The sequence below is a fragment of the Grammomys surdaster genome, unplaced genomic scaffold (assembly GCF_004785775.1).
Source record: "Grammomys surdaster isolate TR1022 unplaced genomic scaffold, NIH_TR_1.0 150, whole genome shotgun sequence".
Lineage (NCBI taxonomy): Eukaryota > Metazoa > Chordata > Mammalia > Rodentia > Muridae > Grammomys > Grammomys surdaster.
In genome coordinates, this window is record NW_021604608.1 from 20,247,113 (window position 1) to 20,272,703 (window position 25,591).

Below are 25,591 nucleotides of genomic sequence, written 5' to 3' on the forward strand. Positions count from 1 at the left end.
AGCCTGGGTCCCTGGTGACTTTGGGTAAGAGAGTCAGACCAACAAGGAATGGGGTGGGGAGGGGATGGAGATGCAGAAGAGGATGAGGATGATTAAGACAGGGTCTTGCTATGTAATCTGGCCTGGCCTGGAACTTCCTGTGCAGACCAGGCTGGGCTCATGGAGATCTGTCTGCCTCTGCCTCCTAAGTGCTGAGATTTAAGGCCAGTACCACCAAGCCAGTGCCAACAGGGTCTTGGGTGTCTACTTTCCACTGGGTTTAAGCCCACTGTTATTTTGAATCTCTGGCTTAGCAACTAAATTTACATTCTGACACATGCACCTGTCGAAAAAGGCCGAGTTTCAAGGATTTTGTAGGCGTTTACCAGGAGAGACTTTTCAAGGCAATGAGGATCTTCATGGGAGTGCAGGCCTCTGATCCCAGTACTAGGGAGGTTGAGGAAGAAAAATCAGGACCTGAGTTTGGCGTTGGGGGAGGGCGCAGAGGGAAGTGAGGAAAGGAAGGGGAGGCTGGGGTGGGGGGAAGAAAGGGAAACTATAATGGGAAGCAATCACACACACACACACACACACACACACACACACGAGTGTGTAAGCGACCTTAAAGATCCCAAGCAATTAAAGTAACAGGGGCCACCTACGGGGAGACCTTGCCTTTCTCAAAGGTTTACTGAGTTGGTAAGATACTGCAGGGCAGAAGAAATAGTCTTCCATGCTGTGGCCTTTGGGCTAATTGCACAGGGATTACAAGAGTTACCAAAAAAAAAAAAAAAAAATTCTTGAGTCCCATGCCCAGACTCAGAATCCCTGATGATGGATCCAGTCATCTGCATTTTAACCGGGCTTCAGGTTCCTGAGAGTTAAACCGCGGAACTACACCACCTACTTCAAAATATCTCTGAGTGCTTAATGAAGGAGACCAAGCCAGAGCGCCCAGGAACCCTGGCCTGAACTTTCAAGAGGGACTGAACGGCTGTCACCCGACAGCGAAAGTACAAGAAACTGGTGAAGAGTCACTTCTGCTAGATCCCACGGGAGAAAGCCTGGAGCGTAGCCACACGCACCCGCCCTCCCGTTGCCATGGAGATCCAGGCACCATGTGGGACCCGCCCACGCCTCTGGGACACTTGACGGAAATTTCCGCATCCAGGGTCCTGTGTGTGGACCCAACTCCTTGCTCCCTGCTGCCATACCCACTAGGGCGGCAGCGAGCTCCAGGGCGGTCACCAGAAGTGTCCCCCTCAAGGACTCAGAGCTCCGCCTTCTTTCAGGGACCCGGAGAGAGCCGAGCGCCCGGCCTGAGCAGTGTCCCCCGGAGCGCGAGGGCGCGCCCCAGGAGGCAGCGTCTCCCTCAGGGACCCCCGAACGTAGCTGGCGCGGGCACCGAGCGCTTTCCCCCGGCCCGAACCCGGCGGGTGGTGTGGCTGCACTTGAACCAAACGGCCTCCGCGGGCCGCGGCCTCCCGGGGCTCCCGAGGGCTGGTACCGCCTCCATCGCCCCAAGAGCAGAGGCTGCCGCGTCTTCAGCCCCAGAGCCCCGGGAAACATCCAAACTCCAGAGAAGGGCGGATTCATGGAGAAGGTGATAGGACCTTTAACTCGCTTGGATGCTGAGGATGCGAGGCCAGGAGGACCTAGTAGGCCTGTCCTTAATGGGTTGTGGCAACATTCACTCTGGGGTGGTGGTGGTCGTCGTCGTCGGTGAGGTTCTCCAGCTGTCCCTTCCATCCCCGAGTGCAAGTTTTCCTTGTAGTTGGAGGTATGGGATGTTCTGATGGGTTAGTACATGCCACGCCTATAAGGTCACAAGAAAGAGGTCATCAAGAGGTGCTGTAGAAACAGAGATTTACTAAGATAAACTTTTTTTTTTTCCTCAGAGACAATGCTTAAGACTACAAGGATAGCAATCTCCCTGGACCACCTGAATTGAACCTGAAGCTTGAGTTATTGACATCAGGGGGAAACATGCAGGACCCAAAGAGTGACATGGATTTTTTTGACAAAGAAAACATGGAGGAGATCTCCCAACTCGCTTCCTTGGAGATGTCAGGGGGTGTAGTCGACAAGAGAAAATCTTCAATTGTCGTCTTAGAAAAACCTAGCTATCCAGACTCCGTGTACGTTATGGCAGCAAACATTTTTCAGGGTATTCGAATCCAAAGGTCGCCAGACAAAGTCATAATAAATTACGGAAATGAACCCCTGCGGACCTCCTCGACCCACGCCGAGGATGAATCTTTTCAGCGTTTATCCTATGAGTTGGCTTTCAGTACCTTGAAGTGTGAGTAATACCATTTTGAAGGTCAGCGCTAAAAGAAAATAGCAAAGCCAGGCATGGTGGCTTATGCTCTCAGTTCAAGGCCAACCTGGGCCACAAAGTGAGATTCTGTTTCAGGAAGTGGGGGTGGGGTGGGGGGGAGGGGGGCCAGGGGAGGGAGGCAGGTGAGGAGAGGGGGCGTAATGAGGGAGAAAGCAAGGAAATTAATGGAATGCAGAATGTAGCCTAGCCCCTCAAACATGCCAGTCATGTGTGTATTTTTGGTTAATTACAACTGTCTAAAAATGAAAGCGTCCTAAGGGAAAGTAGAGAGTTTTACTGCACTTGTCCTTGGACAGGTATAGTGCAGTCATTAATAAACGAACAGGAGCCAACATGGTTGTATAGGCCTGCAATCCCAGCTGCTGAGCAGTGAGAATTTGCAGTTCCAAGTCAGGATGGGCTCTAGAGCCAGGCCCTTCTTAAAACGAAAAAGGAAAGAACAAATATCAACGAAACCAGGAAACAATTCCGTTAATGGGAAGAGGAGGAATCGACACTTTAATCATCCCCCCTCCCCGTGTAGTTCCACTATGTTCTCATGTAATCACGCCTTGTATTTTAAGTTCATGAAGCGTGACAGATTCAAGGGAGACGGCAGAGAGACAGAAGAAAAGTACAGTCTTTAAACAGTAAATGCTACAACTAAGTCAACCCAACCCAATCAAGATTATTTAATTCTTAGCCAATAGCTTTACTTTGGAGTGCCAAATTTAAGTAGGATTCTCCTTCCTAATTTGCCTTCAAAGTCCTAGACTCAAATTTCCAGAGCTTCTTCATGGCAGCTAACTGCCAACTTCCAAGTGTAAGGAAAACTGTAGATAGGACATAACCAGATATTATGAGGTGAGCTGTCAAAGTATATATATATATATATATGCATACATGTGTGTATGTATATTATGTATATGTATGTATATATATGTTTCTTTGTAGACTTATTTATTTTTATTTTGTCTATATTGGTGTCAAGTTTCTTTCACCTGCCCAAAACATAGAATACATTGAATAAAGTATAGCTATTATTTAAATTGATATTTCAGAGTAAGAATGTTATACGACTTTAGATATCTAAAGCTAATGCTTCCTGAACAATACGGAAGGTAGTCAGAGGTTTCTGTTTTTGTAAGAGTCCCAAAAAACAAGTGTGACACTGCCGAAATCATGTACTGCTTTCCTTCATTCTGCCCCTGTGATTGTATAATCACTCCCGTGGTCAACATTTTAGAGCCTACACACGCCTTCCACATCAGAAGTCTGTCACACTTATAGAAATTATAGCTTCTGTGACAAAAACGGAGATTTTCCTTATAAATGAAATGAGAATGGTACTTGTCTCCAAAGCTGGTGGCTTAAATATGTATAATGTTTCCCAAAAGATTTCCTATGAGAACTGCAGTGTCCACATTGAAATTAGTCTTCTTTGATTTTTTTCATTTCCCAAATAAAGACTGAAATCCAGTGTCTACAATATATAAGTTATTTTTTTCCATAAATGTTGAATGAATTAAAGCTAGGGCTTACTTCCTGTTTGCCTTATTAAAACATACATGATGTTTATAGTTTAAGTGTATCAAAAAGTACCTGGGGGAGGCTTACAAATACGTTTTTCAGTTTCTGCCCAGCACCTATGCAGTGGTTTTTCTGTTCTTTGCTGTTTGGATTACTGTCCTTTTGCTGTTTGGATTACTGTCCTTGTGTACATGGAAACCCCTGTCATTTGGGTCTTAGATTAAATACTTCATCTGGGCCTTCATTAATGAGTTTTATCAGATACTTAAGTTAGAATTGTGTCTAATAAAAGATGTGTGAAAGAATAGAGGAAGACAAACACTTCCCATCATAAGGCTAGCAAGAACATTGATAAGTGGGCTGGAGAGATGGCTTAGTGGTTAAGAGTACTGACTGTACTTCCAGAGGTCCTGAGTTCAAATCCCAGCAACCACATGGTGGCTCACAACCATCTGTAATGAGATCTGATGCCCTCTTCTGGTGTGTCTGAAGACAGCTACAGTGTATTCATATATAATAAATAAATAAGTAAATCTTTAAAAAAAAAAAAAAAAGAACATTGATAAGTAATACCAGCAAGGATGTTCAAATAAACTAACCTCTCTCATAAGCAGAACAAAAAACCCAGGACAAAATATTAATACTTGATAATTGATACAACATGTCAGAAATACTTAAAACTGAAAAGAGAAAGGTTGTTTAACATTTTAAATATTTTCATGTACATGGTTGTGCATGTAGTGCCATCAGGGGCCAGAAGAGGGCACCAAATTCCCTTGGGAATGGAGTTACAGCTAGTTGTGAGTCACAATTTGGGTCCCGGGAATCAAACCGGGATACTCTGGAAGAGCAACCAGTGCTTGTAACTGCGCGGCCACCTCTCCAGAGCCCCCTACTGGTTAATATTATTACCTCTATCTTCTTTAATGCTTTTCAAAGGTCATAAATTAATGGTTAGAATTCCTTTATGACTACTTCAATTATTCAGATAGTGCTTTGAATCTATGTAGAACCTGAACCGTAAGAGTGCAGGATTCATGAAGATTATAACTATTTCACCTTGCTGTTGTAATTTATGATTTATTAGCAGTTGAGGTGTATTTTAGATATGAAAATAATTTTACAACATTACTTAGAAAGTATATTTAATTTAAAGTCTTTCTTTTCAGATTTGATATTTTGGGTAGCAGGCTTTTCCCTTGTCTTTCAGATCAAGATATTTTGGAAACTATACTAATAGATAGCTATATCTTCTCAAGTACTACAATCGTAAGTAAATAATTTTTAGAATTAGTTGGCCTCATTGTGCTGAGAAAGTATGCAAACCCCCTCAGATCTAAATAATAGTTTGCATTATGTTGAAACTTCTTTAAAATATATATTCTTTTCTATTTCTAAGACTTACGTTTTGTTTTGGTTTTGGTTTTTTGAGATAGGGCTTCTCTGTATAGCCCTGGCTGTCCTGGAAGTCACTCTGTAGACCCGGCTCTGTGTCTTTGACTCACGTATCTCAAATTGTCTTTTTTTTTTTTTTAGAAGGTTTTCCTGTCAAGCTAGATACTTTTTCTTTCGAAGACCTCCTCTATTCCTAAATCTAACCTTATACTATGTAAAAATGATCATGTTCTTATTCTGTTATTAAAAGTAACAATAAAAAAATATTGCTATCATCCATATTCACTCTCACACTTGGGGGAATCAAACCTAAGGCTTCATTCAGACTAGCAAACATTCTACTCTGAGTTGTATCTCAAGCCCTTGGATATTGTTTCTTCAGTTTCCTTCATGTGTGTTTTCCCTTGGTAGGCAGATCAGTTGAACAGCCTTATTATTGTGATGCTGTATGATTTCCAAGATAGAAAATTTCAGCCCCGTGTCCTTCCTGATGATGAAGAGACCATCGCAGAAGTTCAAGAAGTAGAGACCCTTCTAAACAGGTAAAAAGGACATTGATATGAAACCAATGTTAGCCTTTTGATTTATGAAACGCTTATGTAATATGATTTATAGATACATATGTCTCAAGAATTTATGGAAAAATACAAGTGTTTTGAGTTCCTTTGCAAACAGTCATGAATAGTTTAAATAACTAACTTTAAATCAAATTGTTATAAGGTGTTGAATTACATGATCCAATGTATAAACATGTGGGAAATTATTACAAATGTCTCATATAGTTTTAGTATATGTATAAGCTAAATTTAATTTGAAACAACTACTTTTGTTTCCTTAATTAACAGCCTTTAAAAAAATCTAACATATAACAAATGAGAAATTCTAACACTATACAAGAATTCACTGTTCTGCCAAATTGAAAAAAAAAATCTGTTTAGTTAAGAACAGACTACTGTGTTTTAGTTTCTTCTTTATCCTAAATATCAACAGGGACTGCCATGTGGCTAAGCACTTATGTCAGAGGGTGGTTAGGAAAGATAACAGGTTACTAGTGAAGTTAGGATGGATAGTAAGTGGCCAGTGCATGATAAATATTACTGTGTGTTATGTCTTGAAGGTGTCCCCAGAATTCGGATGTTGAAAATTTAATTCTCATGGAGCAGTGTTGGGATGTAGAACCTTGTGAGGGGTGCTTTAATCATGAGGGCTTTGTGTGTGTGTGCGCGTGTGTGTGTGCATGTGTGTGTGTGCCTGTGCATGCCTGTGTGTGCGCGCGTGCATGTGTATGTGTGTGTGCACGAGTGCATATCTGTGAAGGTTAGTGGTCAGTTTCAGATGCCTTCCTCAATGACTCTGTTCCTTATTTTAAGACATGGGATGTCTAGCCAGGCAGTGGTGGCACTCGCCTTTAATCCCAGCACTTGGGAGGCAGAAGCAGGTGGATTTCTGAGTTCGAGGCCAGCCTGGTCTACAGAGTGAGTTCCAGGACACCCAGGGCTACACAGAGAAACCCTATCTCGAAAAACCACAAAAAAAAAAAAAAAAAAAAAAAAAAAAAAAAAAAAAAAAAAAGACATGGGATGTCTCACTGACCCTGGAGCTCTCAGTTTTGGTGAAAGTGGTTGGGCCAGCAATCCCCCTGCCTCTGCTTGCTGAGCATTAGAATAACAGGCAAGGGATCTGGCATCTGGCTTTTTTATGTGGGTGCTAGGGGTTTGAACTTAGGCCCTCATGTCCTTACAATATGCATTTACCTACTCAGCCATCTTCCTGTCCCCCCTGCCCCTGCTTTGAAATGGGTTCTCATATGGCCCAGAATAGCTTGGAACTGTTTACATAGCTGAAAACAACTTTGAACTTCTGATCCTCCTGCCACCTCCCAAATGCTGGAGTTACAGGCTTGCACAGGCACCCCTGAAAATGCAATTGAAGAGGTTGTAGAACCTGGAATACAGTTCAGTAGAAACATGCTTTCCTAACATGTCTAAGGTCCTGAGTTCAATCCTCAGCACACACATACACAAAAATAAAAATAAAAAAATAAAAAAACTGAGCTGGAGAGATGGCTCAGTGGTTAAGAGCACTGACTGCCAGAGGTCCTGAGTTGAATTCTCAGAAACCACATGGTGGCTCACAACCATCTATAAGGTGATTCGATGCACTCTTCTAGTATGTGTCTGAAGACACCTGCAGTGTACTCATATAAATAATAAATAAATAAATAAGATAAAAGTATATGAATGAACTTCTACTCTTTGATTCATCCTTTCTGCCACAACGTGACCCCTGGACTTCCCAGCAGAAATGAGCTTCTGTTCTTTCTTTCTTTCTTTCTTTTATTTTTGGTTTTTCTTTTTTTTTTTTTTTTTTTTTTTTATTTTTGGTTTTTCGAGACAGGTTTCTCTGTGTAGCCCTGGCTGTCCTGGAACTCACTCTGTAGACCAGGCTGACCTTGAACTCAGAAATCTGCCTCCTCTGCCTCCCAAGTGCTGGGATTAAAGGCATGCGCCACCACTGCCCGGCGCTTCTGTTTTTTATAAATTACCTACTCTCCTACTTTTTATTTTGCTTTGGAGGAACAAAATAATATGCCAATAAACTGTTAGGTACAGGTTTAAAATTTTATTTAATAGCACTGTGTGCATATGATGTGTGTATGAGAATGTAGAGACTCATATGCCAAGCATGTGTATGAAAGCCAGAGTTGCTTCTGGGGATTGCTTCTTTTCTTCCACCATAGGATTTAAGGGTCAAACCTTACCCACTGAGCCATGTCACTGGCCTAGGGATAGCCTTTGTTATTATACTATTTGTTGTTATGTTATATTAATTATTGAACTTTAGTACCAGAGTGTAGCAACAACAGTCTCGTGGAAAGAATAGTCTTCTTGTGCTTTGCTGTGCCTTTCTTTGATATAGTCAGCCATTAAGAAATTATCATGACCATCACAACGTAGTCTCAGACTTGCTAATGGGAGCTCAGGTTACCTGAGTTAGCCAGGAAAGCCACAGCACTCCAAGAAAGACCAGTGTGTGATCTCATCAGCGACAGACGAGTGGACAACACTAACCAAGGCCTGGCTTATGAAGCCAGAGATAAGATTAAGTATTGCTACTTAATTAAGGACTTTTGAACCCCATGTTTCCTTTTCCTCACAGTATACAGCACCCTCCTTTGGATCCTAACATGGATCTGGTTGCCTTGCTACCAGTATACCCTCCACCCCCACCCCAGGTTTATGTAAAACCAGGTCTAGTGGTCCATTCCTGTAATCCCAGTACATGGGAAATTGAGACAGAGGAATTGTATGTGCCAGGCCAGCATGGGCTACACAGTGAGACCCTGTTCTTTAAAACCTTCATAAAATGCAAACCTTATCCAAAATTAGCCAGTCGCATTCATACTCGTTATTTATACACAACTCACAATATACTATGTAAGAAATGCCTGCATTTCATGATTGAGTTCCAGAAAACAGCAGAGCAATGCAGGGAAAATGTATGTATGCAGATAAAGGTATACCGGGCTGGAGAGATGGATCAGTGTTAAGAGCACAGACACTGCTGTAACAGAGGACCTGAATTTGGTTCCCAGCACTCACTTGGATAGACTCAGAAGATCTGATGTCATCTTCTGACCTCTGCCAGGTTACACTCATGTGCTCAAGTGCCCCCTTCTCACACACATACAAATAATTAAAAAAAATAAAAATCTTAAGAGATACAATTACAGTTTTTTTTTTTCCAAGACAGGGTTTCTCTGTGTAGCCCTGGCTGTCCTGGAACTCACTCTGTAGACCAGGCTGGCCTCGAACTCAGAAATCTGCCTGCCTCTGCCTCCGTGCGCCACCACCGCCCGGCTAGTAATTTTTTTTAAGGAGCTGTGTTGCTGAAGTTGGTTTCAAATTCCTGAGCTCAGTCAGCAAGTGCTACCATGTCAAGCAAAACCAAAGTATTTTAATTAAGTTTCTTAGCTTTGGAGAGGCTGTGCTAGTTAGCTTGAGCAAGAACGGAGGCTGGAGGCTGTTCTGCTAAAGGGAGTGCTCCCGTGAGGACCTGGGAAGAGACGGGATTGGGAATTGGAAAGGTAGAACTACTCCTGGCTCTTTCCCTTTTCCTATTGCTTCTCTCTTAGTTTCTGTGTCATTCTCTCTTTCTTTAATGTTCTGTCTTCTACTCCACGTCCCTAGCCCATGCTGGGAAAGCCCTGTTGTTGACCCTCGTGCCTGCCTCTATATGGTACAGTTGTATGGCTAGTTTCTTTTCTTAGATTAACTTATGAGCTCTAAATTCGCGTCGGAGGATTTCCAAACTGTTCAACCTCAAGTCTTCCATGTTACAGTTAAGACACTGCCACCTACCTAAATACTTGATCCAACGCCCCTCCCCTCCCCTCTGCTACACTCTTCGATGGCTAACGTGTCAAGTCCGACGACTCCAATTCCAAAACACATGCTGAGTCTATTCATTTATTTGCAGTTTTCCTACTGCTGTCCAAATCCATGCATTGAACTCTTCATTGGATTCTCTGATTGAACATATATATATATATGTTTTTCGAGACAGGGTTTCTCTGTGTAGCCCTGGCTGTCCTGGAACTCACTCTGTAGACCAGGCTGGCCTCGAACTCAGAAATCCACCTGCCTCTGCCTCCCAAGTGCTGTGATTAAAGGTGTATGCCACTATGCCTAATTTAAAAAATAGTTTCTTGTTTTGTTTTTTTTGTTTTTGTTTTTTCTCGAGACAGGGTTTCTCTGAATAGCCCTGGCTGTCCTGGAACTCACTCTGTAGGCCAGGCTAGCCTTGAACTCAGAAATCTGCCTGCCTCTGCCTCCCAAGTGCTGGGATTAAAGGCATGCGCCACCACTGCCCGGCCTGATATATAATTCTTGCTTCCCCATGTTCTGTCCCATAGGGCAAATAAAATAATCTATGAGGCAAGGTCTGTTGTAGCCCAGGCTAGCCTTGAACTTGCTGTGTAGCTGAGTCTGGCCTTGAGCTCATGATTGCTTTGCCTCCAGCCTCTCAGTTGTCGGTATTCCACCCTGATAGATAGAGTGATATATTTTAAGATGTAACTCTGCGGTCAAAATAGAATATCATGGACATTTAGAAAATGTGTAAATTAAATGAGGTAAGGATTCTAGCTGTTATACAAGAAACAACTTAGAAATCTGATCCCTGAGAGGAAAAAATAAATGAGTAATTTGAGCCTTAGAACAGTCTTGGCCTCATGCCTAGAGGGACTTTCCAACTTGTAAAATAGGAAGTGGAAAACAGCCATCTTGCTGAATTAGGAAAGCAGAGATCATTTTTGGAACGCCGAAGTGACTTTTCTTCTTTATTCTAAGTGGTAATGCATATTAAATGATTTGTGAATACTAAGCTAACTATGCAGGTAAATTACTTTTGCTCAGATATGTTTTTTTTTTCTTATTATTGAAAGGACCAAGTCACATAGAAAGACAAGTGTCAGGATAGAAGTCAATAAGCAGAAATAGTATAAGCCAAAAGGGCTTAGAAAAATGTATTTCCTAAAGAAAATTGCTAAAGACTACAGCTGCCAAACCAGACTACACCCAGTGTCTTCCATTGTGTGACCCATCTCACGGCTGGGCCTTTCCACTGGACTTGCTCTTTGACTATGGAATGTCCATTTCCATCATTGCTGTGATGAGATGCCCTGATCAAGGCAACTCAAAAAGAAAGCACTTTAAAACAAAAAGCACTTTAATGGGGGGCTTGTTTACAGTTTCAGAGAGTGGGTCCCCGACCATTACAGGGAGCATGGCAGCAGGCAGGCATGGGGCAGGGCAGTAGCCGAGAGCTTATGTCTTATCTGCAAGTTGGAGGCAGGGAGAGGGTGAGACTGGGCCTGCCAACACCACAGAACATACACTCATCTCAGAAACCCATCGAACGTTCTCTAAATCAGATCACACACTGGGAAACAAAGGATATCTCCCCAACTATAGGAACATTGGAATAATGTTTTGTATTTGAAGCAGTCGCACTAAAATCTGGAATAAGACAAGGTTTTGCCCTCTCCACTCCTATTAAATATAGTATGAAAGTCTTAGCTTCTACTACTGAAGCTAAGAGAGTGAAGTAAAGACTACAAATAGGAAAAGAGGAAGTCAAATTATCCATATTGTCAGATGATTCTATACAAAAGAAACTCCATTAGAAAACCCCTAGAGCTGATGAAATACTTTCAGCAAAGTTACAGGATACAAGATAAATACACAGAGATAGGTGGATTTCCTACATAGCAATGACAAACATACTGAGAAAGAAATATGAAACAGGCCCATCCATAATAGCGTTTAAAAAAACAAACAAACAAAAAAGCGAAGCCTAACCAAGAAGTAAAAAGACAAGACTTCTACAGTGAAAATTTCAAGACCCTGAAGAAAAAAAATTGAAGAAGTCACTAGAAGATAGGATGACCTTCAATGTTCATGGGTTGGAAGGAATTTTGTAACAATGGCCACCCTACCAAAAGCAATCTACCCAATAAATGCAGACCCAACCAAAATTCCAGTGGTATTCTTCATAGAAATAGAAAAAAGCAATATTAAATTTCACCCAGAAATATAAGAGACGCTGGGTAGCCAAAGTAATCCTGAGCCAAAATAATATTGCTGGAAGTTATCACCATACTTGGTTTCAAATTATAATGCAGAAACACACAAGTGAAAACAGTATGGCACTGTGGCAAAAGATGCATAGACCAGTGGACTAGGACAAAGGAACAGACATCTGGTTCATGCTACTACGTAGAGCCTCCTAACATTTGACAAATGTCAAACATACACAGAAAAAAAAATAGGCTCTTCAACAAACGGTCCTGGGGAAATTGGATATCTACATATTGAAGAATAAAACCAGATCCCCCCCCCTTTTTTTTTTGGTTTTTCGAGACAGGGTTTCTCTGTGTAGCCCCGGCTGTCCTGGAACTCACTTGGTAGACCAGGCTGGCCTCGAACTCAGAAATCCGGCTGCCTCTGCCTCCCAAGTGCTGGGATTAAAGGCGTGCACCACCACTGCCCGGCCAGATCCCTTTTTCTTACTCTGCCCAAAAATCAAATCCAACTGAATCAAGGATTTTAAGACCTGAAACTCCTAAACCACTAGAGGAAAAATTAGGGAGTACATGTCAAGATATAGACATAGGTAAGAACTTTCTGAAGACGCTGACTGTTTAGGACTTAAGGGCAACAGTCTACAATGGGGCCTCGTGAAATTAAAGAGCTTCTGCATGGGAAAGGAAACTGCTAATCAAGTGAGGAGGTAGCAGCAGAATAGGAAAAAAAAAAATCTTTGGCATTTATATATCCAACAGAAGATCGTAGACAAAGAACTAAAGATACCTAAATATTAAGAAAACCACCCTCCCAATCGTAAAATGGGCTGTGGAACTGAATGGACGAACAGAGTTCTCAAAAAGAAGAATTCAAACAGCATGTATATACATGTACATACACCTGTATATGTATAGTATATGTATATGTATAATATATATCATAAATATATCCTGTACCATTAAAGAAGTGAGAAAACTACTTTGAGATCCTATCTCACCCCAATCAGAATGGCTATTATCAAGAAAACAAGTGAAGGGCTAGAGAGATGGCTCATTAGCTATGAGCACTTGCTGCTCTTGCAGAGGATCTCGGTCCAGTCCTCAGCACTCACACAGTAGTGCACAACTTACTGTAACTCATTCCAGAGGAAATGATGCCCTCTTCTGGACTCTGTGGGAACTGCATGCATACCATGCAGTTATAAACACGCAGGCAAAATACTCATAATAAATATTAACTCTTTAGCAGGGTGGTGGTGGCGCATGCCTTTAATCCTAGCACTTGGGAGGCAGAGGCAGGTGGATTTCTGAGTTCGAGGCCAGCCTGGTCTACAGAGTGAGTTCCAGGATAGCCAGGGTCTTGAAAAACCAAAAAACAACAACAACAACAACAAAAAAAAAAAAAACAAAAAAAAAACCTCTTTAAAAAGAAAAAGGAAATGAATGACAATAAATGCTGGTGAGGATATGAAGAAGCGGGAACCACTGTTTACTCTTAGTGGGCATTTAAACTGGTACGGCTAGTATAAAACCAAAGTGGAAGTTTCTCAAAAAGCTAAATAGAATATGCCCTATGACCCGGCATATTATTCCTGGGCATATTCCCAAGAGACTTACTATACATGACAGAGATATTTACACATCCTATGTATACTGAGTGAAGTAACCTAACCCAGGCTCAGATAGACAGATTCCACATAAGCTGGAGCTGCTCCAGACCCCCGTTTTCCTTTCCTCTGAGTCTCTTTCAAGCTCCGCATAGCCCCTCTTCTGAGGCATGCAGTTCAGAATTGGGAGGTACTTTCTAGTCCAAGGCTTCCTCTGCTCAGACCGTTGGCAATACATCTCCTCTTGTTCCCTTTACTCTCGGTTCCCTTCCACTCTTCCCTGTGTCTCAGCTGGAACTCAACTCCTAAGGAAATGTTTCTTGACTCCCATAACAAGGACCTTTTATTACACCATAAAATTTCATTGTACAATGAAATGTGCCTTTGCTTGTCTTTAGGACATTTCAAAAGGGTTATTTTTGTTTGTTTGTCTCCTGCTAGACTCTGAACTTTGTATATTGGGAGCAACTTCTTCCTGGTCCGTTCGTTGTTTTCTGGAACTTAGACCAATGCCTGCCATATATACTAAGAAAACAAGTGTATCTGGTCAACGAATTCGTTACTATTTGTCTACTTTTAAGCATCTCTCTATTTTCTGCACAAAAAGTTGCAACATCCTACCCTTAAGTAGCCATGATTTGTTGTCGCTTCCCTCTGGGCCTGTCTCCACCCTCTCTGCTCAGTAAATGTGTTGTGCTGTTTAACGTCTCAGGTCTCTAGGACATTGTACTCTCTGTATGTATGTCTCTTCTCATGCTGTGTCTGGAGAACCCTTGCTCTCTGCATCTTCTCCACTCTGCGGTCTGGACATTCCTGCCCTTTAAGCAAGCATTTCTTAGAAATCCCTTTGGGACAGATATCAGTATATTTCTTCTCAGTGTGTTTATTATTTATGTATCTTAAAGCAACCGTCGTATTGTGCTGGGACCGTTTCTGTGTGTGTGTGTGTTTTTTTTTTTTAGCACCAAACTGCTAATTACTTAAAGATTTGAATCCTTTTTGGGGGGTGGGTGGGTGGGTAGGGGGATCGCAGGGTATTATTAGGTAGTGCCGGCTGGTTTGAAACTTGTCAGGTAGACCAAATTTACACCAATCTTGTGTTTGCCTGTCTGCGGCTGTCATTTCAAGCAGATGCACTAGAGGCCCGAATTAAATGTTTAGTCTTTATAGGTCCAGGTCTCCTCACCGTACTTAGTTAATAGTTGTAAAGGAATAAACATATTAATTATACTCTTTTCTTGACTAGCCTGACTGTAAGTAAATTTTCATAAGTATCTTTGCAACATCCCTGCCCATTAGATACTAATTACTAAAGTAATTATTTTATAGCTTAGAGAAGTGCTGTATCGAAAGGCATGCTGCTGGTGGAAATCTAATACAGAGGCCAGGCAGAGGAGAGAGACGGGGAGTGGGAAGGGAAGAGAGAGAAGGGGGAAGAAGGGAGGGGAAGGAGAGAACGAGCGGGGAGAGAGGGCTGGAGATCATGTTTACGATCAGCTTGCAAATAGTTGTATCTGTGGCTAAGGATAAACTCATGGGAGGGAGAGGTGGGATTCTGGCAGGAAGAGTTAGTTGATGCTAAGTTAGCACTTCCTAATACATCACGGTGAAGCTCCAGGGTTCTGCTCTATGGCCAATAGAACTCACTCAAGATTTAAGCTTTAGGATTATGTGATGTTCAGAAAGGGATCTCTGTGTGTGTAATAGGAACGCTGGTAAAGGAAAAAGAAACACTTGGGTAGCTGTCATAGCAGAAGTTAACCAGATAATACACTCAGCAGCATTTAATACGGCAAGCTTGAACTGAGAATTTAGAAATAATCTTTTTATCAAAACACTCTGTACCCAAGTATCTACATCTGCATCATATAGAAGAGTGACCCATAATCTTTATGTGTCTCCTTTGGCGTGCATTCATATACTGTCATTTTTAAGTGTCTCCTGCTATAATTCTATGATATTCAGGCATATAATTAGATACAACCAATTTATTGTAGCTCTAATAAGTGTGCTGTTTGCTAGCTCCCTCCTTCCTCAGGTGTTCCCAAGGAACCTACTAATTAAGAGTTTTATGTTGGTAAGTGGATGTGAAGTTTAGACTAGGGAGACTAGCATAAGGGAAAGAGGGCAGCGTCCAGCACTTGGTGCTGAAATGGTAACGGGGCAGTTCATCTATCAGCAAGTCCTGCACCCTGTTTTGTTTTGTTTTGTTTTGTTTAAATACACATAGAGTAAACCTCAGCTTGTACTTGGGTCTTTTGTGACTCTCTCTCTCTCTCTCTCTCTCTCTCTCTCTCTCTCTCTCTCCTTCCTTCATTTCAGTTACATTTCTACCGAGAAAGTTCTAAAAGATACACACACACAAAAAAAAAATCTGTTAATCTGTTTGCACCTATTTTACTGTATTGGGTCTTCACCGTGTTACTAACATTTTTCTTTCCTCTTGTTTGGGACTTGGAGACATGGGAGTTTCAAAACTAAGCAGGATTTGATAGAGATCAATGAAACCTTCTGAACGTTATCAATATTATACTCTTGCCACCCTAACCTCATCAACCAGACTGTAATCACTGCCTGCAGTGTGTCTGGGCTAACTGTTTTGGTTGGTACACACACACACTAACACTAAGGTAAGTTGGCTGCCTTTACAGATGGGGAAACTGAGGCCAAGAGAAGGAGCAAGTGACATTCTCAAGGTCACAAAACTGGTGAGTGACAGAACCTGTGTTCAGCTTCTGTCTCATCTGCCTCGAAATTCTTCACTCATCCCTGGAATGCTTTTCTGTAACTACTGACGTCGTGAATGAGTATTTGAGGACCATGTAACTATCTAGAGGCAGCAGAAAAAAGAAAAAAAAAAAAGAACAACAGAAGATCAGGACTATTGGATTTCTATTTTGAATATCACAAATCTTTATCTCAGGCTTCAAAAATTTTAAACCGAATGACCGGCAAGTTTGTTAAAATTCTAAATGTGATTTTTTTTTAACGTCTCAAATGAAGAATTGATAGCCTTATTTCAAGTTCATGGGTTTTCTGCCTCTAGCTTTAAGACAAAATTGGCTGCCGCATTGGCGAGATGTCGAATCAAGCACGATGCCCTCTCGATTTACCACATTCTGCCAGAGACGGTTAGGAAACAGGAGCAAAGGGCCTCGATCTTGCCTCTTTACGCTTGGATAAATACTAGTAAAATAAGGTACGCATTTCAATTCAGTTCTCCATCCATATTTCAAAACCCCATCCTTTTATGATAATGTAAAAACAATATTACCTTTCTAAGGGTTGAGGCCACATTTAGGGAATGATTAAAGTCATAGTTTAAGTTTAGATCTCACCATCAATTTACTAAATTGTTGATAAAATTACACTAATATGCTAACGTTTTCTGTGTCTAATTATCTTTTAGCTTGGCTAGAACTATTTTATCAGATGCATTGTGCCCAGTGATGTTTTCCATTGCCACAGGAACACGTATTAATGTTAAATACATTTTAGCGCACCCTATTTGTAATTATGTTTATATTTACAGCCTTGAAGAAGTCTACGGTAATTTGAGGAGAAAAGGTTATGCTAAAGTCAAGTCTGTAATGAATCTCAGTGATAAAGCCTTTGCTGTAGACCAGCATTGCTACAATGTCTTAATTTTTCCAGCTCATCTCAAAACAGACCTTTTAAACATAGATCTTATAAAAGACTATAGACTTGTTTTCCAGGTAAACTACTATTTACTTTCATTGTGAATCAGACTAATACCATTTGCCCAAAGAATCCTTACACCTGAAAATGAAGCCTGGGTGGGGGCAGGATTTTTTCTTTTTTTACAAGCCCAAGGGTCGAGGGTCGGTTGTCTGGAATAAAATGAGTCTCTCTCCAGACACCATTTTCATTACACTAATGCCTCCCAGTCCCATGTGTAGTTGTAAGCAATACGTTCTCAGGCAGAAGAGATGGCGCCCAGGTTTGAGTCCCAACACTCACATGGCAGGTCGCAACTATCTGTGACTCCAGTCCCAAAAGATCCAGAACCCTCTTCTGATCCCCATGGGCATGAGACACACACGTGGTATACTTCCTCCTATATGTGCAAGCTAAACATTCAGACACATAATAAATCTGAAAAAAATTAAAATAATGTATTCTCTCTCTTTCTCATAATCGTAAATGGGAAGATGTTAGCTGCCACCTTTAAAAGGCTGTAATCTTTTTCCTCCTAAGAGAGGATTCAAGAGAAGCTACAATGAGACCTCTTCCTCCTTTTCCCTTCTGGGAAGATATAGCACCAGTGCACATAGAACAAGCAGTGTGCAGTACTTTCTCATGCTTTCCCTGTCAGAGCACTACAACTTTGATTTGTCTATTAATACATATCAATACAGGAAAACAATGTAAAGTGGATTGACATGTCTCTCCAAGGTTTAGTCCTTCCCTGTACCTACTCTTTGGCTTTCTTGAGACAGGATCTTGAGACAGGATCCTAAAACTCTTTACTTTGCTCAGATTAGCCTCAAACTCATGGCATTCCTCCAGCCCCACCTTCAAAGTGCTGGGATTATAGGTTTATGCCACTATGCCCGGCTTCCACACCTATACCCATGGGTAAGAGTATCCTATCATTTCTTCCCAGTCTGCGCTAGCAGCAATTTAAATGACGATGTAATTGGGAATTAAAAATGGTAGGAGTGGGTGAATGGGATTTCATGAAGGGGTAAGAATGGAAGTGAAAGGACTGGAGAGATGGTTTGTGGGTAAAGAAAACACCCGCATCAGGCTTCTCACTACTATCTGTAACTCCAGCTCCAGAGGACCTCACACCGCCTTCTGGCTATTGTAGGCAGTGCATTCATGTGCACAAATCCCTACACAGACACCTGTATACACATATAACTAAAAAAAACGTTCACAACAAAGAAGAACAGAGACCAAGCCATAGTAATCTATAAGTCTCACTTTGAGAATTTAGGATTGGCTTGTTGCTATCTGGAGACTTTGGGGTGAAATGAGAAGACCTTTTGTTTTAAACACGCTTGTCAGTTATTCTTGTTACCTTTCATGTAGACATATATTAATATGCTTTACTAAAATGGACCAGCACCTTTTCAAGTTTCCCACCAAGTGCTGGTTTTCATTTAGAGTAAAAATAAGTCAGCTTATTTTTCTGTTACGTGCTTTCACGTTCTAATTACGCTATTCTCTACAGGACAAATCACGAAGTCTTGCTGTCCACTCTGTGAAAGCTTTAATAAATATGGATGATGATATCCTGATGGTCAACACGGGCTCGTGGTACACTGTTGCTCATATGTCCGTCTTAACAAGTGGCAACACCTCAAAAATATTTGTATGTGGAATACAATCAGAGGAGAAGGATTCTGACGCGAAGAAACTTTTTACAAAAATGGGATGTGAAAGTACGTGACAATGTCTATTTTGATGATTAGGCTTCTACAAGAATTTAGAAACGTTAAAAGTGTTTGAATTTATTATTATTTTTTGTAATATAAACAATATGAGAACTATCCTTCTAAAACCCTCACAATCTGCATCATATGTAATATTTAGTAGCTCTAGGTTAAAGTAACTAATGCCTTGGTATTTCATACTTGAGCTTGATTTTTGTCTCTGACATAATAACATCAGACTGAAGGCTTATCATTTAGTAGCTGGAAGATATTAGCATAGATGCTTAATTGACAAAGAGAACAGGAGAAGATAGAAATGAAGTCTTTTATGCTCCTGTTTTATTTTTAAGTTCCCATTGGGTCATGAAAAGAAAAGACCACATTTTGCTAGAGGTTTAGTGAGGCTGAAAAAGTCAACAAAATTGTTGACAGAGCCACAGAGCCAGAAAGAGAAAAAGTATATAACTGCAGGATTGACCAGGGAAGGTAGCCTGGAAATCTGGAACACAGAAGTATACCCTGGATAGTGACCAGTCCTTGATTCTCAGGCTACTAGAAGCAACAGTAGAACACCTAGTTTTTTTTTTCTATCTTAATTTCTAATTGAATTCAGTGACCCAGGACGTATGGTAAGCAGTCTTAGACAAGCCCACACTACCTGCCATAAGCAGGGTAACTTCTCTCTGGGAAAAAAAAAATAATCCTAACTTTCTAGTTATCTACTAAATATTTCCAAATGCAGCATCTAGCACTCAGTTAAAAAAAATAGACAAAAGGGAGGATATGACTCAACAATACTAAACTGCAAAGAAAAAAGATCATGATTTTAGCCCTGAACCATTAGGAGTGGTAGATGTGACTCAAAGATTAGGCAAGAATGGGACCTACTCAGGATACTGGTTCTGTCTGCTGTGAACTCTAGCTAGGACTAATGGGAGCTGGAGAAGTGGCTCCACGGTTAAGAGCACTGACTGCTCTTCCAGAGGTCCTGAGTTCAATTCCCAGCCACCACATGGTGTCTCACAACCATCTGTAATGGGATCTGATGCCCTCTTCTGGTACTATCTGAAGACAGCAACAACAGTGTACTCATATACAAAAAGTAAATAAATAAATCTTTAATTAGGACTAATGGTTATGAGCTTGTATGCTAAGCAGGCTACACAAAATAAGTTAATACTATAGGCATCACAACATAGCTGCTGAAAAATGAAGACAAAGCACAGTGGTCTGCAGCCAGGATCACCGGCAGTAACTAAGGAGACTAATGCTAAGCTATAGGATGTGAACAAGCCAAAAAGAATATGCTAGAAATACAAAACTGCAGTGTGAACAAATAAGAAATAAGTAGGTTGGGGAAGCCCAGTCAGGGGAGATGTGCATAGCACGTGTGACTCCCTGGATTTGATTGCCATTACCAAATAAAAGGGGTGGGGGGAAGAAGAGAGGAAAAGAATGGAGAAGAATTTCAGGTTGAGAATGGATACACCCACACATACCTGCTCAAGCTCCTCACCATGTACGCACAGTGAAAAAATAAATCTTAAGAAAGAGGGCCAAGCATACAAACCAGAACATACTGAAGATGAAAACAAAGAGGAGAAAGATTTACTTCATAAAATATTTTGGTAGCACATTATCTTAGTTTGAGTTTTACTGCTGTGAAGAGACACCATAACCAAGACAACTCTATCATAAAGACAGACATTTCATTGAGACTGGCTTACAGTTTCGAAGGTCTAGTTCATTATCATCCTGGCAGGCATGGTGCTGGAGGAGCTGAGAGTTTTACATCTTGATCTAAAGGCGGCAGGAAGAGGCTATCTTCTGCAGGCACCCAGGAGGGAACTGGAATTCCACACTGGGTACAGCTTGAGCATAGAGACTTCAAAGCCCACCCCCATAACAACATACTTCCTCTAACAAGGTCACACACCTCCTAATAGTTCCATGCCCCATAGGCCAAGCTCAAACACACGTGTCTATGGGAACCAAAGGTATTCAAACCACCCCATAGGTAAAGATCTACAGCAATGAATGCACAAGGAGGCAGGGAGTCTCCACAAGGCCTGCACTTCCATTAGGACAGAGGCAGCACTACAGAATGTCAGGGAATTATTTCTTTCGTGAACCATGCTAGAAAGAAAACTGATACTTCATTTCATGTGCACATCTAGAACCTCATAGAATATGCTATGGGAGAAATATTTCATGACCCAGGGAGACAACTTGAGAGTTCTCTGGTACAGTGTATGACACACTGACCATAGAAGACTGATTAACTGGATGCCAGAAAAAAAGTAAAAGTTCTGCACAGTAGTACAATGTCAAATTATAGAAGAAGTATATGAATTGATTTTATCTTTCATGTTTAAAAATTCTTATGAATTAACAATAAAAACCACAAACTTCCTGCTGGCAAGATGACCAAGGGTGAAATGACCTTGCTGTGCCAAGCTGATGAATTGAGTTTAATCGCTGGAACCTTTACAAAGGTGGAAGTAGAAGTTGTCTTTTGACCTCCACTAGTGCCTCATGACACGAATGCACACACACACACACACACACACTCAAATGATGATGATGATAATGATGATAACAAATCCACATACTTCAATAGGGAAAAGTGTGAGAGACATAACCACATACTGCACAAGAAAAGAATACAACCAAAGCAAAATCCAAAGCTCACAATAAAATCAACAAACCCTAATGGTAATCAGGGAATTGCAATTAGAATCACAACAGTTCAAGTGTACACCTACAGAATAATTAAAATAGAAAAGATTGGCAGTTACCAATTGGAAATGTCCCAACACTGCTCGTGGAGCTATAACCAGTGGAAAAGCTGGTTATTTATTAAAGTTGCATATAACCTGCAATCACACCCAGAATTTTGGGTCTGTGTCGATCACCTCCCCACCCCCACAAATACAAATATATGCACCAAAAAACTGCATGCAATAATATTCGTAGAAGCATTATCTATTTTCTAACAAAATACTGGAGGCAAAATAATTTATAAAACGCGGGCTGTTGCCGGGCGGTGGTGGCGCATGCCTTTAATCCCAGCACTTGGGAGGCAGAGGCAGGCAAATTTCTGAGTTCAAGGCCAGCTTGGTCTACAGAGTGAGTTCCAGGACAGCCAGGGCTACACAGAGAAACCCTGTCTCGAAAAACCAAAACCAAAACCAAAAACAAAATTTTAGCCAGGCGGTGGTGGCTCACGCCTTTAATCCCAGCACTTGGGAGGCAGAGGCAGGCAGATTTCTGAGTTTGAGGCCAGCCTGGTCTACAGAGTGAGTGCCAGGGCAGCCAGGGCTACACAGAGAAACCCTGTCTCAAAAAAACAAAAACAAAAAAGAAGAAGAAGAAGAAGAAGAAGAAGAAGAAGAAGAAGAAGAAGAAGAAGAAGAGATCACACGGTGAGACTAGGAAGCCAGAGACCAGAGACCAGAGAAAGCAAATTATGGTGCTTTAAAGTAGTCCACTCTCATAAGGTTGAAGTCATCCAATAAGACCTTCCTTAGTTCCTTCTGGGAGCAGTGTCCAAAATCCTCTAATTACCTTCCATGAACCTTACCTTCTGAAGCTTTCACCTGAGGACCAAGCTTCTAACTTACGAACTGGTTGGTGACAGACCACATCCAAAGTATAACATGTTACTCGCTATAGCCTCAGATGAGAGACAACATTGATATTTATAATGGAATTTAATACAGAATAAACTATTATCATACCTAACAACATGAATGACTCTCACAAATGTAATATTCATCTTCTAACTAATCTGGAATAGATTTCTAAGACAAGTAAAGTGTTAGTGAGACTTACAGGGGCAATATTAATAATGGGAAGTACCTAAAAAAACAAAATGATTTATTCAACAAATATTTTTTGATGTATGTTATGCAAATCTATCTGCCTATCACTGTCTTAGATGTCCTGACATTAATTTTGTTTTGTGAATACAGCAGTGAAACATACATTACAGTATAAGGATAAATGTTTAACATACACACACACACACACACACACACACACACACATACACACACACACACAGGCATTCTTTAAACCCTTGATCTTCCTGTCTTAACCTACCAAATGCCAGATTTAAAGGTCATTTTAGTTTAATTTCTGTTGCTGTAATAAAACACTCTGACAAAAAGCCATTAGAGAAAGAAAGAGTTTAATTTAGCTTATACTTCCAGGTCACAATCCATCACTGAGGAAAGGCAGGACAAAAACTCCAGGTAGGAATCTGGAGGCAGGAACCACAGAGAAGGCTGCTTATTGGTTCATGCTCAGCATGCTTTCTTTCTTCCTTCCTTTCTTTGTTTCTTTCTTTCTTTGTTTCTTTCTTTCTTTGTTTCTTTCTTTCTTTGTTTCTTTCTTTCTTTCTTTCTTTCTTTCTTTCTTTCTTTCTTTCTTTCTTTCTTTCTTTCTTTCTTTCTTTCTTTCTTTTGTTTTTTTTGAGACAGGCTTTCTCTGTATAGTCTTGGCTGTCCTGGAACTCACTCTGTAGACCAGGCTGGCCTGGAACTCAGAAATCCACCTGCCTCTGCCTCCCAAGTGCTGGGATCAAAGGCGTGTGCCACCACTGCCTGGCCTCAGCTAGCTTTCTTATACAGCACAGATCTGCTTGCCTAGGGATGGTACTACCCACAGTGGGCTGGGACTTCCTACAACAATCAAGAAGATGCCCCAAAGACATTCTCACAGATCAGTCTGCTTGAGAGAACTATTTTTTCAACTGACATTCCCCTTCCCAGGTGGTTCTAGACTATGTCAAACCGATAGTAAAAGCGAACACCACACACACACCCCTTACCGAGTAGTCAGAATAAATAAATAATATTTACAAGTAACTTTTTTTTTTTTTTTTTGGTTTTTCGAGACAGGGTTTCTCTGTGTAGTCCTGGCTGTCCTGGAACTCACTCTGTAGACCAGGCTGGCCTCAAACTCAGAAATCTGCCTGCCTCTGCCTCCCAAGTGCTGGGATCAAAGGCGTGCACCACCACTGCCCGGCTACAAGTAACTTTTTAATTAAATGAATTTGTGGCTGGAAAGCAGACTCAGTGGTTAAAAACAGTTGTTGCTCTTATAGAAGACCCAGGTTTGGTATCTGGTTTCTATATGGTGGACTGCAACCATATGTAACTCCAGTTTGAGGGCATCCAGCATCTTCTTCTGACCTTTGTGGGAACTGGGCCATGTGCGGTACACATACATACATAGAAGCAAGCGTAAACCTAATTTTATTTTATTTTTTTAAATAAAGGGGTCAGGTCTCTTGCAAGGGACCTGAGCGGTTCTGATCACCCAAGTTGGGCTACTTACAAGAGCCTATAACTTCAGTTTCAGGAGATTTGACACCTTCTTCTGGCCTCTGTGAGTAGCCACACACATGACATACCCGCACACATACGCATGGCTAAAAAGAAATCTTAAAAGCGGAAGCAAATCACTCGAGTAACTTTAGGATGCTAAGCTTCCTTTTCTAACTACGTCGAGTTTAGTTTTATGGGGTTGAGGATTTGGAAAAGAATAGTAAAGAGCTATGATCGCACGCTGCATTCAGAATTCAGATTTTTAATATTTAACATGAGTGTTTTGTTTGTTTGTTTGTTTGCTGTTTTTTTTCTTCTCAGATATTGAAATACTTCATGAAACATTTCTTAGCATTGAATCAAAAGATCACCGGTTACAGAATGTTAAGGTCATTTTGTTGCTACCTCACTGCTCAAGCCTAGGTATTAGTAACCCAGTGGAATTTATTTTAAATGAACATCAAGGTACTTGTTTTGATTTCTAAATTAATGAAATTCACTGATTAATTACTTATGAAGTTAATCATGAAATTCATTGATTTCAAAATTAAACAATGAAATTCATTGATTAATAACTCATAAATTTGAGCATTGGAGAATATATCTTGTTTTTTATTTTCTGTATTACTCTTCGGATTATTTGTATTCATTGTATAAGAGACTTATCTTTGACTGATGATTTCATAGAAACTTGGAGAAAACCAATATTAAATGTTTTCTATATCCCTTTTGAAAAATAGCAATAAGACTAAACATAATTACCATTATGTTTCAATTATAAGTCAATATTTTAATACTGCAAACTGCATTAGTAGGAATTATCTATGAAAATTTATATTATTAGACAATTGATCACAAATTATGAAAAGTACCTATAGATTTATATTTTAAAAGTGTATTTTTACTTTTCAAACTTTAGATACAAGTTTACTTCACGATCTTTCTCAAGGTGGCCTACCAAAAGATAAGCTTGAGATTTTTTCTCAGCAGCAATTTGAACAGCTAACACATGCAATGAAATGTAAGTTTATCATTAGTGCTAGCTTATCAAAATACAGTGTTGACCTTTGAATCACAATACACATTTCATTTACTTATTAGAATAAAGCAACAATAGGGGGACCACACACAAAATTTCAGTCTCAGTGCCTTCAAAGAAAATAAATGTTCATTTCAATCAGCTTAGTACATTTAAAAAATATACCATCTCTGTATAGATAGTAAACTACACTAAGTTTAATATCATAAACCCAGTTATTTAGCATCATTTAATAACATATTAATGATGAAGGGAAACAATCGTGTGCTGCTATAACTTTGCATTGGTTTGTTTGCTTGTAGCCTTGCTGAGTAGCCCAGGCAGGGCTTGAGCTTGTGTTGCTCTGGCCTCAGTCTTTCCAGCGCTGGGATGATGGGTGCATGCCACTGTACCCAGCTCC

The 25,591-nt window shown here is 40.7% G+C and overlaps 1 protein-coding gene across 2 annotated transcripts in view; it reads left to right on the forward strand.

Annotated features, from left to right (window-relative positions):
- The first annotated feature begins 1,158 nt into the window (after positions 1-1,158).
- Nsun7 (NOP2/Sun RNA methyltransferase family member 7) overlaps positions 1,159-25,591 on the forward strand; it is a 40,301-nt gene continuing 15,868 nt past the window's right edge. Inside the window, exons 1-9 of one of the 2 annotated variants that reach the window (XM_028765334.1) lie at positions 1,159-1,582; positions 1,878-2,281; positions 5,040-5,098; positions 5,636-5,766; positions 16,464-16,616; positions 16,950-17,133; positions 18,618-18,828; positions 24,474-24,617; positions 25,072-25,173. In XM_028765334.1, coding sequence (XP_028621167.1) covers positions 1,966-2,281; positions 5,040-5,098; positions 5,636-5,766; positions 16,464-16,616; positions 16,950-17,133; positions 18,618-18,828; positions 24,474-24,617; positions 25,072-25,173 — 1,300 coding nt within the window. In that variant the 5' untranslated portion in view covers positions 1,159-1,582; positions 1,878-1,965. The remainder of the gene's footprint in view (positions 1,583-1,877; positions 2,282-5,039; positions 5,099-5,635; positions 5,767-16,463; positions 16,617-16,949; positions 17,134-18,617; positions 18,829-24,473; positions 24,618-25,071; positions 25,174-25,591) is intronic. The other variant, XM_028765335.1, reaches the window with a different exon arrangement.